This window comes from Rana temporaria, chromosome 9 (genome assembly GCF_905171775.1).
Source record: "Rana temporaria chromosome 9, aRanTem1.1, whole genome shotgun sequence".
In the NCBI taxonomy this organism is placed as follows: Eukaryota; Metazoa; Chordata; class Amphibia; order Anura; family Ranidae; genus Rana; species Rana temporaria.
In genome coordinates, this window is record NC_053497.1 from 94,741,880 (window position 1) to 94,761,767 (window position 19,888).

At 40.5% G+C, this 19,888-nt stretch overlaps 1 protein-coding gene across 2 annotated transcripts in view; it reads left to right on the forward strand.

The window, feature by feature from the left end:
* Positions 1 to 19,888, forward strand: part of TENM1 (teneurin transmembrane protein 1) — a 493,379-nt gene that overhangs the window by 340,043 nt on the left and 133,448 nt on the right. For both annotated transcript variants that reach the window (XM_040323926.1, XM_040323927.1), the window contains exons 19-20: positions 3,196 to 3,216; positions 12,780 to 13,012. In XM_040323926.1, coding sequence (XP_040179860.1) covers positions 3,196 to 3,216; positions 12,780 to 13,012 — 254 coding nt within the window. The remainder of the gene's footprint in view (positions 1 to 3,195; positions 3,217 to 12,779; positions 13,013 to 19,888) is intronic.

The window sequence follows — 19,888 nt, forward strand, 5'->3', positions numbered from 1 at the left end:
ATTCTATGTGTACTGACTCCCGTGTGGAGCTGAAGATAATTATATGGATATATTGGTAATTATAGGGTACTCTGCTATGTATCTGAATCTAAACATTTTTTTTTTAGAATTCACTGTCACTGGTTATAAAATAATGTGGATAATTTCCCAATATCTGCTACTACTTTAACAAGGTTCAATTAGCACATAAAACTATCTAGGCAATCAATATTCACAAGATTGGCTTCCCTGTTACTGTTTTACAAGTAACCGGATACAAGACAGCCTCCAATAGTAACATTTGGAACATAGTGTTGGAATCCCGTACATAACTGACTTATTTTTTTACATGTGTCCAAGCACTGCATAATTATTGCAAAACACGGCTCTGGGCATGCCAGACTTATGCTGAATCATTGGCACAAGGCAAAATAACAACATATTTTAGCTAAATACCATTTCTGATGTTGATATATTAAGAAGAGATATTAATAGACAACATCAACATGTTTAAAGCTGAACTACACTGCATTTGAGTACCACAAACTAAAAACACGTTTTAATTCAATTTTAATAATCAAAGCCAACTCACCCAACCATCCATGTCTTCATGCTTTATTCTGCTAGGAAATACTACACGTAACCTGACCGCGGTATCATGGCTCAGCAACCATGATTACCATGGTCAGCAAAGACAGGAAGACACAGGAACAGGCAGGATCAACCAGGCATATTACAACATAGAAAGGGGCAAATTACATGGCACAAGCACTGTGCTATAGAACATGCCCTAAAGAAACAGGACCTTTTACAACCACTTTAACATTCTTGACAGAAACTAAAATAAAATTAAAATACATATGGAAAATTGTTTAAACAAAAAAAAATATATAGTCTAGTCTAAGAAAATAGTTTTAGCCCCAATTTGCTCATTTGCATGTGTGGGCGGTGCACAGTTTTCTTTCCCAATCATTACCCACTTGGATGCATGTCATTATCAGGAGGCCATGTTTTCATTGCCTATCCTGGAAGTTGTTACGGTTCCTGAACAAATGGATTATTCCGATTTAATTAACACATATAGCTGGATTCAGATAGCTTTACGCCGGCGTATCAGTAGATACGCCGTTGTAACTCTGAATCTACGCCGTCCTAAATTTAAGCGTATTCTGGAAACCAGATACGCCTAAATTAGGCTAAGATACAAGCTGTGTAAGTCTCCTACACCGTCGTATCTTAGGGTGCATATTTACGCTGGCCGCTAGGTGGCGCTTCCGTTGAGTTCAGCGTAGAATATGTAAATGACTAGATGCGCCGATTCAGAAACGTACGTGCGCCCGGCGCATTTTTTACGTTATTTACGGCGTGCGGCTTTTTCCGGCGTAAAGTTAGTCGAACAAATAGCTGGCCTAGTCAATGTTAAGTATGGCCGTCGTTCCCGCGTCGAAATTTGAAAATTTTACGTCGTTTGCATAAGTCGTTCGTGAATGGGGCTGGACGTAATTTATGTTCACGTCAAAACCAATACGTCCTTGCAGCGTACTTTGGAGCAATGCACACTGGCACATGTCCACGGACGGCGCATGCGTCATTCGTAAAAAAACGTCAATCACGTCGGGTCACACGTAATTTACATAAAACACGCCCCCCTCATCCTCATTTGAATTAGGCACGCTTACGTCGGCCCATTCACGCTACGCCGCCGTAACTTAGGAGGCAAGTGCTTTGTGAATACAGCACTTGCCTCTCTGACTTACGGTGGCGTAGCATAAATACGATACGCTACGCCGCCTCAAAGATGCACACATCTACCTGAATCTAGCTAATACAGTATATGGCCAAACAGGGACTAATGAAGTGGGTTTATGTCCACAGCAAGGACATAGACCGTTTCTGACTATTTCAATTGTAGCTTCCTATAATGCCATCACTTTTATATTGGATATCCTCGGTGAAGAGGACAGGAAAGGGCAGAATCAGAAGATGCAGCAAAAAGGCAAATGCTTACATTAGAAAATTGGCTTTTTCCATCTAATTGCTTTTCCAAATCTGTTGTCATCAGACAATAAAGTCAGAGACGACCACAAAACAAGAAAACATCAATACCAGTTTATTTAAAACTCAGATACAATATTGCATCTGTTATCTTTATATAGCACACATTCTAGGATGGGCACACACTACCTTCTCTGCTGGCATGTGATGGCATTGGCTGTCATTTACAGCTTCCTGGGCTTTCAGTTACTAAGCTTGGCCCACCTATCTCCCAGGTGTAAGTGAAAGCAGGCCAGCAATAGAGGAATTTGGTGCTCGGAGCTGACAAGGTCTGCCCCCTCCTACCTGAATGCATGCCAGCCAGCCAAGATGCCTGCATGCCTCCACAGAAATTCCCCCAGTATAATTGTTTTGCAATTAGTATTAGAATTGGTGCATTCAGGGAGAAGTGGGCAGTGTTTAACCCTTTTGCCAAAGTGTTTTTTTAAATACCCCTGCTGCTACCAAACCCTTTATGACCAGGCCATTTTTGCTATGCAGCACTGCGCTAGTTTAACTGGTTATTATAATAAAGTGGTTGTAAACTCTTACAGACCACTTTAAACTACAGGTAAGCCTGGATTAAGGCTTACCTGTAGGTGCAACAAATATCTCCTAAACCTACACAAGATATTTGCAAAAGAAAGACACCAATGTCTATGGCGCATGTGCCTTCCACAACGGCGCGCAGGCGCACTGAGCGTGCCGTTAATGGCGGCGATCATGTCGTTAGTGGTGGCACCCGCGCACATGTGCGGGAGTGACGTCATCGTGGCTCCGGCCAGTCACAGCGCCAGAGCCGTGATACGAGGAAGTGCAGAGATGCCGTTGCACCAATTAGTATTAGTGCCATTGCCGTAAATTGCCGGCAAATGCCACCGATTTGACATGCGAGTTTGACATGTCAAATCGCATGTCAAAATGCACCAGTGTGAACCAGGGCTACAGTTGGGAGGTATTGTGATTGTCTTGAATACGGTGACCCTGTTTGTCACTTTTCTTACAAACATTTTTCAGCACACTAGGTTAAATGGTTTTCTAGGCCTGTTATATGGTATTTTTGTAGCAGAATGTATTTTCTCTGCAGTAGAATGTTTGAGTATACACTTTACATTTTCTGTAAACCTAATTTCTCTTTTCTGCTTCTTCTCCTCCTGCTGCAAACCTGATTTATTACATCAGAAACAGAGATACAAGACACAGGTAAGCGAATCACCGATGGAGCCATTTATAACTTTATTGATTTGGCATAAAAAAGAGATGAAGCCTGTAATATATTACTAATCTAGTCAACATTTGAGGAAGGTGTACATAAACAATATTCAAGTCACAAAGAGATTTCCCTCTAATTCCTTTTTATTGCCTTGCTCTAAGTGTGACATTAAGTGTTCATGTTTTCCTCCATTAATCAATCATTCATATAGTGTGTCCAACTGAAATGCTTCACTAACTCATAGCAGCTTTTATTGTGAAGTGCAGCATACAGCATACAAAACCTTTGTAGGCATGACAGCTACATACAGCTTTTCTTTAGATTTTTTTTTTCTTTTTTTTCTTATTAGGGCCCTTTTACATTGATCAGTTTTTTTTTCCGTTTTCATCATAAATGTGTTGTGCTGCCTGCAAATGAAAAGTACCAGTGCATAACAAGGAAATGATTACGTATTTATCGGCGTATACCGCGCACTTTTTTGCCCTGAAAATCAGGGCAAAATTGTGGGTGCGCAGTATACGCCGATACTCGCTTTCCCTCGCCGAGTTTGAATACTGCGCCGACATATACCGAGCGCAGTACACTCGTGTATTGTCGGGCAGTCTCGGGTCCTCTCGGGCTGACGTTCTGGACGTACAGGACGTCAGCGCGAGAGTTGCCGAGCCTGCCCGACGATACACGAGTGTACTGCGCTCTGTATATGTCGGCGCAGTATTCAAACTCGGCGCAGGAAACGAGCGGGGAGGACGCCGCAGAAGGATGCCGGACCCGACGAAGAGGACACCCGAAGCCGCAGACGGACGCCGGACCCGACGAGGCCGCCGATGGATGCCGCGCAAGACACCAAAACTGTAAGTACAAAAAAACTTTTTTCCACAGGAATTCGGGGCAAGTTTAGGGGTGCGCGCTATACCCCGATAAATACGGTAATATATAAATCTAATTCATCATCTAATCCACAAAATTAAAACCTCATGGGTGTCCGCAGAACTTTTTTTAGGGAGGGGCATCATTTTAAGGTCGCCCATGCTCCGTCCCCTTTTGACAATGTCATGAAGGGGAGGGGATTAGCCATGACTCACAAGTATTTATTTTAAAGGTGAAGTGGCAGACTTTATTCTAGACATGTGCAGATTCCAGGTGTGTGCTATGTACAGGGTGCAGATTTCAGGCGTGTGCTATGTACAGGGTGCAGATTTCAGGCGTGTACAACCCATGCGCATGCCTATAGCAGACACCTTGCTGATCCCTGATTCCAGGGGGGGCGCTTGCCCCCCCTTGCCCCTACCTGCGGATGCCCATGATAAGTGTTTATGAGAACAACTTCATTACAAGTCCCACATAATTATGAAGTGCTAAGTGCAAAGTTTCACAGTGCAAATACAGCAGCCCAGAGAATCCCACAAAGGGATAGATTATTCACCACTTGTGTGCACCCACAGTCGCAAACTGCTTACCGGATCCTCAGACCTCAAAGAGAAGGAGGTCTGCTACGATTTGAGGGAGAAAACCCAAATTGATGGATGATGGCTTCCCAGTATGTCAACTCGCCAACAACAGCAATCCACCATGTAACACGCCAGCTCGTGATTATATCAATAACAAGCAAAAGGAAGAAGATCTCTCAGGTTGTAGTATTAAAACCAGCTTTTATTAAAATAAGAAATTTACTCACAAATATAAAAAGGTATAACGGCATCTCAGGAACAGTCATTTCCAATCAGCGCTTTGGCAGGCGTGGTGACGTCACTGCTGTAGTTCCTTCTGGTGCGTTTCGTCCTATGAGATGTCGTCACTGGGGCAATGGAATATATTCTTCCATTTTTGCCTTACCAAAATCAAAAGAAAAATGCATGACCATCAAATCTGATGGAACTCTTCACACAGTCAGTTGAGGGCCAGTTGTATTTTTAAAAGCCCTGCATACTGGATTGTTGGTATGGTAAAAAAAATAAAAACACCAAAAAGATACCTCCCCATTCAAATGAATGAAAAACACGGAAGGAAGCAGCAAAAATGCACCTGCAGTTGCCTGTGTGGTGCGTTTGTTGAGTCACATCTCCTTTTTTCACAGTTGCAAAACACACCCACACACAGTCAAAATGCAACAAAAACACATATGCATTTTTACCAGGTTTTTGCAATGGAGCAGTGTGAAAGCAGCCTCAAAATGCACAAACTATCCAAACCTAATGGAAACAATTTATATGGAGGAGATTTGAATGTCTACCAATCATTTTAGAAGTACAGATGTTTACATGAATTCAAAGTGGCCAGGAATGAGACTCCCCAAAAATTTGGGGGCCACGATTTTTGACATCATTGTTCACCATGATGTTATGATTAGGTGAAAGACTGCATAGTTTCTATGAGGCACAGCACTTAGTGCTATGTTCCTCACTCTATTTAAGGCCATATTATCATAAAAGTGGTTTCATTTTCCATAGAAAAGTTATAGTTTTAACAACTTTTACTTCCATCTTTAACTTAATAGTAAAGAGTTAAAAAGAGACTACAGTTTATCTTCATGCACAAAGCATTATGTAAATCAAAATGGCTACACTGACTGGAAAACATGTGTGTGCTGAGATAGCAATGTCCACTTTTCTCAAAAGAATGAGCTGATCCCCCCCAGGAAAGCCGCTCGCTATGGGGGTATTTGCATGCTCGCTCCTGAGCCAACTATGCATGGCCTTTAAGATACACAGAGTGTGGTTAGTCCCCGCCCACTGGCGTTTGAGGGGAGGAAGACTAGCGAATGTCTGTTCACTGATTTCCTCTTCCTGTTACTGACATGAAAACGGCATGTAAAGGTAAATTTATGGTCCCTGTGTAAAATAAAATTGAAATTAATGTAGCTTTTAGTCCACAATGAACTTCCACGGCACTGTTGAGTGCTCTGGTAGTTCATTGATTGTTCCTGTCAGTGTAAAACTGCATGTCAGTGGCATGTATGGGTAGACAGCTTACACTGACAGACTGCAGGAGACCTGAATGGCACCACCAGTTAGGTGAACATAACCTTTAAACCGATGACCTGTAGGGACTTTTAAAGCTTTGGAAAATGTAGTGTACGAAAGTGTGTTGCTGATTCATGGGTGTGTTCAATTTTAAAGTGATACTAAAGTCTAATTTTTTTTAATTTAAAAATAACAAACATATTATACTTACTTGCTCTGTGCAGTAGTTTTGCACAGAGCAGCCCAGATCCTCCTCTTCTCTGGTCCCTTACCAAAGCTCCAAGCCCCTCCTTCCTGCTGAGTGCCCCCACAGCAAGAAGCTGCGCCCCCTCTCTCGCCTCACTGAATGAGGAGGGAGAGTCCCGGACAGCTGAGACTCTCATGTAACATCGCTGGATGGAGATGAGCCTCAGGTAAGTATTGGAAGGCAGAGGGGGGCTGCTACACACAGAAGGTTGTGGGAAGATCTCACACCTGCAGGGAGAGGAATGCAAGACATTTCATATAAAGAGATGTCATCCAGACTGGACCTGCATTGTGTGTATTGTTTGGCCAGGATCTTGTCCCCTCCTCATCATACCACTGAAATCACCTGATTGTTCTTGTAAAAACAATATTTTTTTACTTTCTGCAATAAATCATATCTAATAAAAAAAATGAAAAAAAAATCACATTTCTTCACCAATGTAGGTCAATTCTGCTACATATTTTGGGTAAATAAAACAAAATAATAAGCTTATACTGATTGGTTTGCGCAAAAGTTATAATGTCTACAAACGATGGGAATTTTTTTTTTTCTATTAATTGCGGTGTTCAACTTTTTTCGCAGGATTGCAATATTGTGGCGGGAAGTCAGACACTAACTGACACTTTTGGGGACCAGTGACACTAGTACAGTGATCAGTGCTAAAAAAATATGCACTGTCACTGTACTAATGACACTGGCTGGGAAAGGGGTTAACATCTGGGGTGATCAAGGGGTAAACTGTGTGCCTAGCTAGTGATTTTGTGTACTATGGGAGGTGCTTTTTCTAGGGGAAGGCATAGATCCCTGTCCCTGCCTTGCTTTGACAGGGATCAGTAAGAAGATTGCCTACTGACAGAACTGCAATCTGCTTTGTTTAAATAGGCAGACCGCCGCTCTCCCTCTGTCCTGAACAATCGGCAAGTGCCAGCGGACATTGAATTCACGGTACCTGCCGATCAGCTCCCACTGTGTTTAATCACAGTGGGCCGCCAGTGGCACGCAGGTGTGCCCCCTACCTGGAAGTGTTGGATTACATACATACTAGGTACGCTATCTGGCGCAGCAGTGCCACTTTGCCTCCATATATGTAAGTTATACGGTCAGCAAGTAGGCCTGAAGATTACATAAAACCCACAACATTACATATTTTCTGAATGCAGACACCCTAGAGATTAAAATAGTAGTAGATCCAATTTTTAATGTTGCACGATATTAGCACAGACACAAAATATAAGTAAAAATACACTATAGTTCATTTTGGGGCACATAGATACAATTACCCAATTTTTTGATAAAATATAAAAGATGAGGTTGTGCCAAAAAAATTAAATGTAAATAGATACCTACATCTTAAAGTGATTGTAAATTATTATTATTTTTTTTTTTAAAGTATGTCAAACATGTTATACTTACCTGCTCTGTGAAGTGGATTTGCACATGGCAGCCTGGATCCTCCTTTTTGTCTGGCCCTCTTCATTGCTCTTGGCCCCTCCTTCCTCTTGAGTGCCCCCACAGCAAGCTTGCTGTGGGGACACCCCAAACTGAGCCACAGCTTCCTGTGCCCATTCTGACACAGAGCTGAGGTTCAGCTTCACCCCCTCTCTCTCCTGATTGACTAACTGACTTTGATTGACAGCAGTGGGTGCCCCTGGGGGTGTCTCAGCCAATCATGAGGGAGAGTCCAGGATGGCCGAGGGACTTGTGGACATTGCTGGATAGAGATGGGGCCTCCGGTAAGTATTAGGGGGGCTGAGGGGGGGCTGCTGCACACAGAAGGCTTTTCCTATTCATTAACAGCTTGCCGACCGCCACGTCAGTGTAAACACAACATCTCCCCATTCTTCCTAGTGACAGGTCACTGATCGTCTGCTCCCTCTCATTGGGAGCAGCGATCAATGACGTGTCACTCGTAGCCATGCCCCCTAACAGTTAGAATCACTCCCTAGGATACACTTAACCCCTTCCTAGCCCCCTAATGGTTAACCCCTTCACTGCCAGTCACATTTACACAGTAATCAGTGCATTTTTATAGCAGTGATCGCTGTGTATATGTGAATGGTCCTAAAATAGCGACAAAAGTGTCCGATGTGTCCGCCATAATGTCACAGTCATGATAAAAATCACTGATCGCCGCCATTACTAGTAAAAAAAATAATAATAAAAATGCAAAACTATCCCCTATTTTGTAGACACTATGGGCCAGATTCACAAAAGGGATACGACGGGATAGACTACATGCATAGCGCAACTAAAGCCCTGTACACACGATCGGTTTGTCCGATGAAAACAGACCGATGGACTGTTTTCATCAGACAAACCAATCTTGTGTGGGTCCCATCAGTTTTTTTTCCCATTGGTGAAAAAAAAATAGAACATGTTTACATTTTTTCCTATGGATAAAAACCGATAGAAAAAAACGATCGTCTGTGTGGAAGTCCATCGGTCAAAAATCCACGCATGCTCAGAATCAAGTCGACGCATGCTCGGAAGCATTAAATCTAATTTTTTTCAGCACGTCGTAGTGTTTTACGTCACCGTGTTTTTGTACGGTCAGATTTTTGACTGATGGTGTGTAGGCAAGACTGATGAAAGTCAGCTTAATCGGATATCCGACGAAAAAATCCATTGGACTAGATTCCATCAGATATCCGATCGTGTGTACGAGGCTTTAGGGGACACTACCTGGACTCTTTTCTCATAACAGATCATACAAACAATTGTAAACATGCTTGAAATATACATTAAAGTGCATTTTTTGAGGGTTACAATCAAAATGTTGGTCTTCTAGATCTGTTCGGCAAATATATATTATTTTTTGCAAGACTGAAGTTTCATTTTAACTTATGCTGTATAGAAATGCCTGCAATCTGATTGCATTTATACTTTTATTAGGATAAAATCTGAAAAAACACATCCTAGCTCTTTTGATCTTTCTTCCTATTGTCACTTGCTTCAGTTATATACAGCATGCATTGTTCGAATACATTTAATGACAGACTACTGTATATTGTTCCATTGAGAAACGTGGCCCAGGGGATGCAGAAACGTCTAAGTACACTAAACAGCTACTAAGCCCCTGACACAATTCCTGCTGCTAGCAGAGATTAAAATGTCTGCTGGCATAACAGAAACCCTAATTGCAAGCAAGCCATTTCCATGGCAACGTCAATCAGTGTCGGCCAGTTCTCATAAATCTTCATGTTCAGTACAAAACACAAGCAATAGTGGTTTCTTCCTAAACACATCCATTAAAGATTATTTAAGCAAAAATAGTGATCGGTGGCCATTGAGTGTACATCCTGAGTCTGGGGGTGATCATTTGAATGTATTTTCCTTTCTTTGAGAGTGGATATGCTTTATATAATGAACTTGTATAGCTAATTATCTCATCACAGTTCAAAAATATTCTTTAAATCAGACTTTCCGATGTTATCACCATTTTTAATTAGGTAAAGCATTTTCCTATCCCCCAAAAACTATGGTGGTTAAGGATTGGAGCCTTTCCACTAGTTGATTTCTGATTTTTTTTCACATTGTACTTTAAGTGGTTTACTATGACTTCAAGCTACATATAGCAGAACATATGCGTCCATTATTTGCATTGTTGGGTTCATATGCTGGAAAGTCTGTGGGGTTGATTTACTAAACTGGAGCGTGCAATAGCTGGTGCAGCCTTGCATAGAAACCAATCAGCCTCCTGTTTTTTATTTTTTGTCAAAGCTTAAAGTGGAGGAAAGGCATTACAATCAAAAAGCACCAATCAACCTTAATTCACTATTTTATAAGCTCTGCATTATTATTATTTTCCTTTTTTTTTTCTTTTTTTTTAATAAAGGACTTGTCACAAGCTACTGTACTGTGGTTTTTGACACTTTTTTTGTGAAATGGTAGGGGTACAATGTACCCCATTACCAATTCACATAGGGGGAGGGATCTGGGGATCCCCTTTGTTAAAGGGGGCTTCCAGATTCCGATAAGCCCCCATGCCCGCAGACCCCCACAACCACTGGGCAAGGGTTGTGGGGATGAGGCCCTTGTCCCTGTCAACATGAAGACATCCTCCCCATGTTGAGGGCACGTAGTCTGGTACGGTTTAGGAAGGGGGGCGCTCTCTCATCCCCCCTCTTTTTCTGTGGCCTGCCAGGTTGCGTGCTCGGATAAGGGTCTGGTATGGATTTTTGGGGGAATCCAACTCCATTTTTTTAATTTTGGCATGGGGTTTCCCTTAAAAGCCATACCAGACCTGAAGGTTCTGGTATGGATTTTGAAGGGGGGGGGCCCTACGCCATTAAAAAAAATGGTGCAGGTTTCCCCTTAATATCCATACCAGACCTGAAAGGCCTGGTATGAAATTTGGGGGGACCCCCATGCATTTTTTAAAAATTTTGGTTCGGGGTTCCCCTTAATATTCATACCAAAGGGCCTGGTAATAGACTGGGGGGGCCATGCTGTTTTTTTTTTATGTCTTTTATCTGCATTGCCGGGACCCGACAATTCATTATAGCCACGAGTAGTTTTAAATTTTCCTTTAGAAATGACATTTTGTGCAGGGACTGTTCTAAACACGGGAAACAAACACCACTTTACAGGCATACTATAGACACCACCCAGGTACGAAATTTAAAGGAATATTTCACTTTTATTGTTTCACTTTAAGCATTGTTAAAATCACTGCTTGATACATGTCCCCTGTGGCAAGACCCGGGTACCCCAAACACTTTTTATGACAATTACTTGCATGTTAACCTTTAAAATTAGCACTTTTGATTTTTTTATGTTCGTGTCCCATAGACTTTAACAGTGTTCGTGTGTTTGAACAAAGTTTTTGCCTGTTCGCATGTTCTGCTGCGAACCGAACAGGGGGTGTTCGGCTCACCTCTAGTCAGCGGGAGTTCACAAAGAATGCTAGCCAGGAAAGAAATTGATTAGAGACCCAGACAGGACAGAGGCAGAGCTGGATGGGACAGGGGCAGGCTGAGTGGAATGGGGGCAGAGCTACTCTGAGCTATGCTCTAATGTTTGCACAGAAGCTGATAACGGTTTAAGGAAGTGTCTGTGAGTAGCCACCTTCGGATGAACAGGCAAACCATTGTCGGCAAACCGTTTTTGAAAAAAACCTAAAGAGATTGCTGATTGTCTAGGTTACCTTGTTTTTCTAATCTAGACAATCAGCAATTAAGAATATGTATAATATAAACGTATCCATTTTTAAACCTACCAAGCAAGGGCAGAATTTTATTTTTTACTGGAATTCCACTTTCATTGAACAAGCTGAAGTTAGAAGCCGATTGACTACCATGCACAGCTGCATTAGATTTTGATCTCTCGAGTTTTAGTACTGTAAATCAACCCCAATGTTCCTTGAAGAGCCATTAAGATCCCCCAACTGTGAGAACCCTATTTAAACACATTGGATTGGTCTATGCTGCAGTCTAACCACCGTATGTAATAAAGTATGACATTCTAGAAATAAAGGAAATTCATTTTTTTCCCACAATAAATTGTTTTTCATGTTTTTATTTCCATTATTTGTGTGCTGGGTGATTGCTGCCTTTATTTAATGTCTTGGACTGGGAGTATGGCATATTAAAGCTTATTTTGACTGATTAAAGGATCAGTGCAACTAAATGTTTTAATTAAGTTTTTGTTAGATTCTTGAGAATTTAAAAAAATGTGACAATCTTTTTTTACTGTATCTCTCAGAGATTTATTATTGAGAGCTCTCCGCATGAATTATTGGGTCTATTTACCTACTCACCTACTCTGGTGATCATTATGAGGGGGTTCCCCTATCATTTTAGTTATATCGAAGAGAATGTTACATGAAGTGCTGGCACATGCAAGGCGGGCAGGTACAGTCAGAACTCCTAGGTTGATAGAGCTGGGGCCACACTTGTAGGGAGATCTCCCTGTTGGATACCATATCTAAGCCATATAGCCTATCAGACTATTCATATATTTAAAATATCACTTTTTGGTGGATTTTCCCTTTAACTCTTGGTATCAGGTTCAGCTTACAAGAAATTAACAAAATATTTTATCGAGATTGAGAAAACACAATTAAAATATGAAAGACACAGTGGGGGTATTTATTAAAACTGGAGAGTGCAAAATCTGGTGCAGCTTTGCACTAAAAACAATTCACAAAAATCAGCTTCAAGATTTGATTCTCAAAGCTTAATTGAACACAAGCTTATGTTAGAAGCTGGTTGGCTACAATGCACAGCTGCACAGATTCTGAGTGCTCCAGCTGTAATTAATGTCCCCCACCTTTAAATGAGATGTAGGAACAGAGACAACAAGGAAACATCTTTGAGTAATAATCATTCTCTTTTTTGTCTTTCAGTACTAGCCCTGCGCACAAGTATTATCTCACTGTAGATCCTTCTTCAGAGTCTGTCTACCTTTCTGACACGAATACCAGGAAAGTTTACAGAGTGAAATCTCTCAATGATGTTAAGGAATTGACAAAGAACTTTGAAGTCGTAGCAGGCACAGGGGACCAATGCCTCCCATTTGATCAGAGTCACTGCGGAGATGGCGAGAAAGCAAATGAAGCTTCACTCAACAGCCCAAGAGGTAAACGGACCACCTTTGCTTTTGTCACTTCATGCTGGCATATTGTTTTGGTACTAATGTTTTGGATCAGCACTCTTTAACACTACAAGTATTTACAGTGCCTTGAAAAAATATTCATACCCCTTGAAAGTTCCACATTTTATAATGTTACATCCAAAAACGTGAATGTATTTTATTGGGATTTTATGTGATAGACTAATTTAAAGTGCCTCATAATTGTGAAGTGGAAGGAAAATGATAAATGGTTTTCAACATTTTTTACAAATAAATATGTGAAAAGTGTGGCATGCACACTTTTCAGCCCCCATGAGTCAATACTTTGTAGAACCACCTTTCGCTGCAATTACAGCTGAAAGTCTTTTTTGGGGATGTGTCTAGCAGCTTTGCACATCTAAAGAGTGACATTTTTGCCCATTCGTCTTTGCAAAATTGCTCAAGCTCTTTTAGATTGGATGGAGAGTGTCTGTGAACAGCAATTTTCAAGTCTTGCCACAGATTCTCAATTGGATTTAGGTCTGGACTTTGATTGGGTCATTCTAACAAATTAATATGCTTTGATCTAAACCATTTAATTGTAGCTCTGGCTGTATGTTTAGGGTCGTTGTCCTTCTGGAGGGTGAACATTCACTCCAGTCTCAAGTCTTTTGCAGACTCTAACAGGTTTTCTTCTAATGCCGTGTACACACAATCGGATTTCTGATGGTATAATATCCAATGGAATTTTTGTCGGAATTCCGATAAAGCTGACTTTAATCAGTCTTGCATACACACTATCAGACTAAATTCCTACCGTGTCAAAACTTGGTGATCTAAAACACTACGACGAGCTGAAAAAAATGTTCAATGCTTCCGAGTATGCGCGGATTTTCCTCCGATGAAGTTCGACACAGATGATCGGAATTTAGTAAAGTTTTATTTTTTTCATCTGAAAAATGTAAAACATGTTCTATTTTCTTACACCGATGGAAAAAAGTCAAATGGGGTCCACACACGATCGGCTTATGCGATGAAAAAAGTCCAATGGACTGTGCAACTAAGCATGAATGGCATTACAGCTGTGTTTCCTTCCTCTTCAGTAGTTCATGTTGCTACAATGTGGGCACCAATGTATGCAGCAATGAGGACAACTCACCAGGGACACTGGAGAAGAAGAAGGATCCTGCTTATAACATGACTAGCTAGAGAACACCTTAAATGAAAGTGGAACTAAAGGCAAACATTGTTTTTCTTTTTGGAAAGAGCGATGGAGGATTATAACCCCTGTCAGGTTTTTTTTTGCCATATGTGTCCTATTTCAGACATTTCTCTTCACTTCCTGTCCCATAGCCAAACATGAAGTGAGAGAAAATCCCTGCAAATTAAGGGAATTCCTTGGGGACCCCCAGGTCGCAAGAACTAGTGTCCCCACTGGAAGATTTCCCCTCTATTACTTTTCTGCTGACAACACAAAATATGGGATTTTATTTTATTTTCACTTTCAATGAGAATGGTAAACAGGACAAATAAATAGAGTCAATCTACTTAACGGGAACAAAGACAATAATACAAAATGACAGCTGTTCCAATCTTTCTCCACTCTCTACAAAACTAGAAAAAAACATTGCCTTTAGTTATACTTTAAAGTCTGATTCCAGCCTAGCCAATTTAATGACTATAGCACCTGTTCCTGCTCTTTGTTATTGCAGTTGTTGAAACAAAAAAAGGACTGTGGGTGAAGGTGTGACATGTGCAAAATGTAACACAGAATAAAGGTCATTACGTCAAAGTCCTGCACTGTTTTGTTTGTTGCAGAAAAAATGCATTGAAGGTCTTTATTCTTGTGTTCTCTTCCTCTTATTCGTCCTTCATATCTCTTCAAATAATGTAACAATTTGCAAGACAGGAGACTATAGAGAAAGCACATTTTAATTAGACTTGGATAAACTTCTGAGCATAATTAAGTATTCCCAGGTTGTGGAAAGACAAAAAAGTGTTCGTCAATAAATCACGATCAAAGACACGATAATTAATATTTGTTTAGTACTCAAAATCTACTGAACACGGAGTAAAGTGGAGTTGTGAAATTAATAACTTTTCACACAATTTATTTAATAAAACATATTTGGTTAATTATGAAAAAATACAGATAGTAGATCCAGTGTGAAATATATTGTTCAATAATGATGCAATCATTGGGCTAGATTAACTTATATAAGACACTGGCGGGTGTAGAACTTTAATTAAACTCTAAAAAGTTGTGCCTGTGATTGACATTTTCCTTGGAAGAAATGCTAAATCATATCATTTTTGCCCTGGGCAGGATCTTGTTTTGTTGCTGATGGGTAAACGTCAAACCAGGAGTTCTGTAGGTGAATATTTAGCATTTCTGTTACCAGTATAAACATAACTAGGCCTCAAAATCAATAAGGACCCTGCATATACAGCACTGTATTTGATATGCCTCAGCCAACAACATATCCTAGATTCATTAGGTAGAATTTGTGTTGAAAGCTAAAGCTATTTAGACATGCTTTATAGAGATGAAATTTTAAATATTATGCTGTGTGTTGCCTTGTATTAGTGCTAGTAAATGGATCTTTAAGATTACCTTAGATTTCGTGCCCTTCAATGCCCATTCATGCCATGTTTAGTCAAGTTAGTATTAAGAAGCTGCTTTTTCTACACAGACTATAACCTAGATCCATGTAAACTAATGTTGTATGTGTCCAGTAACTCCTCTAATTTATGATTGGCAACTCTTAAGAGCTGTAGCCAGGAAAGGATAATTCTACATCACTTTAATGTGTCATAGTGGCACTATGTTCCTCCTCTGGAGATCGTTTACCATCAGAGGTGGCTTAGGCATAACTTAGACAAGAGGCCCGACTCATGCCCGTAATAGAAAAAATAATTAAAGCGATAAAATTTAACTATATAAGTTGCGTATATTAAGAGCTTTAAAGTGCTGGTGTCAGTGCTGGCATGCTGTCAGTGCACTCTCTCTCAGCACTGGCCTCAGTGTTCTCTCAGTGCACAATCCTCACAATTTAGTAATTTATCACTATTCTGCACGCATTCATGTAAATATTTTTTTTTATCCATATACATACAGCTTTAGAAACTCCAACAGACCTGCTTTTATATTAATAATATTTATTACGTTAGAGCAATAAAATCATCTGATAGCCCCATACACACATTAGGTATAGTTCCATGTAACCAAACCAACAGCATACAAAGAAATTAGGGGAGGAAAGAAAAAACTTCACCCTAGAAAAGTGGTTACTTCCTGGGACTATTTGGGTAGATATCCAGACTAAGTGAAAAGGTTATAGGCCCAGATTCTCAAAGACTTATGACGGCGTATCTCCAGATATGCCGTCGTAAGTCCGAATGAGCGCCGTCGTATGTATGCGCCTGATTCATAGAATCAGTTACGCATACATTCTGCCAAGATACGAGCGGCGTTAGTCTCCTAAGCCGTCGTATCTTGGGTGCATATTTACGCTGGCCGCTAGGTGGCGCTTGATTTCTGCATTGAATATGCAAATGAGCTAAATACGCTGATTCACGAACGTACGTGCGCCCGTCGCATTTAGTTACGCCGTTTACATAAGACATACGACGGCGTAAAGATAAAGCAGGTCTCTAGGTGGCGCAGCCCATGCAAAGTATGGACGTCGGAACAAGTGTATCTTTTTACGTCGTTTGCGTAAGTCGTACGCGAATAGGGCTGTGCGTAAGTTACGTTCACGTCGTAGGCGGTGTTCGACGTATCTTAGGCATTCTATCTGATGCATGCGCACTGGGATACGTCCATGGACGGCGCATGCGCCGTTCGTTTAAAACGTCATTTACGTGGGGTCATGCTTTATTTACATAAAACACGCCCTCCTCTTCACAATTTAAATTAGGCTCGCTTACGCCGGCACATTTACGATACGCCGCCGTAACTTAGGACACAAGTGCTTTGTGAATACAGCACTTGCCTCTCTAAGTTGTGGCGGCGTATCGTAAATACGATACGCTACGCCCGCCCACACTTCCGCCGCCCTACGTGAATCTAGGCCTATAAAGTTTATTCAAGCAATTTTCAAAAGCTAGTTATGAGATGGGGAAATTAGAAAAAGCAGCCCAAAGTGTGGCACCATTCGAATGGAACTTCCACTTTATAGTGGCGTACGTCACCGCGCTTTGCGCAAGCATTTTTTTCACGAACGTGTTTATGCAAGGCAGGCTTGAGAGGAATCACGAGAAATCACGTCGAGAAAAACATTGTTTTTTCATGACATGAAAAAAAACATCGTTTTTTTTCATGACATGAAAAACGGTCGTGTGTACGCGGCATAAGACTTGTGTATTAGCAAATTCTAGATAAACCATGTCCACTGAACTTCCACCATCCAATTTGTCTGTCGCCTACTTCCTCATAGAAGGATAATAGGTGTATCTGACAGTATTTTATAAATCCATGCTGGTTGTCATGATACCTTTACACAGATAAACCTTTGTATTGGATCCGATTCCCTAACCCTTCCCTCAAATACTTTACATGCTAATCTTTTTAGGCTGACTGGTCTGTAGTTTCCTATTATATATCTTGACCCTTTTTGTAAATTGGTACCATATTTGCTGTACGCTAATCAGTCAGTACCATTCCAGTCAATAAGGTGTCTTTCAAAATTAGAAATAGTGGCTTTGGGGATAAGGGATGCCATCACTGCTCGCTCTATGTTCCTACATTAGGTCTTGTGTACACTGGGTATTTTGGTGCAATACATGAGAAACTAGCTGTGGGGAATTACTGGAGAGGCAAGTGCATTTGAGTACCTTAAAGGTTAAGTTCACATGTGTTTAGAGTGTAACATGTAACATGTTCCAACACCCCCCTTCCCTGTGACAGCAGATGTAGGTTCTTCTGCCCTGCACCCCCTGTCATATTTAAAAGCTGCATGTCTGTGAAGGGCTCTGCCCCCACAACTGTGTCATTCAGTCACAGGGATCTGTGAATGAATAAACTACAAGTCCTGCCTGCCACTGCGGCAGACAGACTTTTAGTTTCAATGTTAATGCTGATCAGCACACTTATAGTCCATTCACTTTTCTTATGGCTTTCAAAACCAAACTTGTACTGAGATAAAAAGCTGCAAGGCAAGTGTACATGAGCCTGACATTGCACCCATGATCCACGTATCACAAATGCAATTCTTTTGCAGACTATTGTGGGGGGAAAAGAATAAATGTACATTTTTTTTCCTTGCAAAAAATATGTGCATTTATTTTATTTTTCCCTAAAAGGTGAAATTGGTCTTTAACACAGGACCTGTTAACTTTGCCATGAATGAACTGTCTCAGTTTTGTATGTTTAAACCTCCCTTTAAACCTTGTATGTTTTGAACTCCCTAAACTAAATGATGATTAAGTGACAAAATGTGCATCCCGCATGTGCACAAGCATATCAATAGCAGTCACAAACACAAATTTGTGTGGGTTCATGTCCAAATAAAAATTGCTGATTATAACATTGGAACAGGAGCATTTTAGTGAATAATGTTGAAGCAAGGGGTTCACCCAAAAATATATTTTTAACATTAAATTCAGCTGAGTTGTCCTAATGACAATCGGCTGTTTTTTTGTTTTTTTTTCCCCGTACATACCGTATTTTCACCGCCGCTTCCGGGTTATGTCATCTGCGGGACTGGGCGTTCCTATCTGATTGACAGGCTTCCGACCATCGCATACAGCGCGTCACGAGTTGCCGAAAGAAGCCGAACGTCGGCGCGGCTCTATACGGCGCCTGCCCACCGACGTTCGGCTTCTTTCGGCAACTCGTAAAAAATAATACAAGAACAGGCCAAAATAAGACATGCAAACTCATTTTACTCTTTAGAGAGCCCTGTGTGACCTGGATTTAAGTAAAAATAAAAGGTAATCATAACCCTTTTTTTCAAATACAAACATAACAATTTATATACAAGCAAGACAGATAGGACAGCAAGTTTTTTTTTTAAATCAGCTTTATGAATTTAGCTTTATCAGATAGCATTCATGTTTGTTTTTTTCACAGAAAGTTGCCCAGCACATCATCCATATTTTTTTTTTTTTTAACGCAACTAAAAACAACTGCCATTTTTGGTACCAAAACAATTATCTGTTTTATCTAGCTTTTTTATTTCATTTGATTTTAATGAAACACAATTTTTTTTAACCTATTTTTGGAAGTATAATACATAATCTTAATAGTATTGATTAGTATCTTCTGGTCTTTTTGTTGCATCAAATAGCTTTTACTTCATTTTTAACAAGTGAAATCCTTTATCTGGTCATACACAAGGGCATTTCAGAACCTGAATATCCTCTTTTCACCTCACTTACATATACAGTGTTCAGTGTCTGTTAGGCAAACACTCAATATAGAGTAGCACACAAAGATAGGTTAGCTGTGCTCGGTCATCAGAAAATAATGGTGAATGAAGCTTTTCGAAATACTTAAACTCTGTCAACAGTACCAATATCCAGAGATCCTCTGTATTTTCTCTCTATATATAAAGTTTTAATTACATTTTTCATATAAATCACAATAATGATCTTCCCTTACACTTTGATTCCATAATTTCTTATCAATTACCTCATGGCTGCTTTTTTAAGCAGGATGAGGAATTTATTCTTATGTGTTACATTTTCCCTGCTATGAAAAGATATGTGTAGCAATCGACCCCCGGGTGAGGGGGGAATTGCTTTGTGATTTTTCTGCACACCTGAAGATGACACACCTCGCTCACACAGCACTTACTGACACACCTTGATATATTTCAAAGAATTTATTAGGTCAATCATAGTCTAAGACCCCTTTCACACTGGAGCGTTTTTCAGGCGCTTTAGCGTTAAAACAAGCGC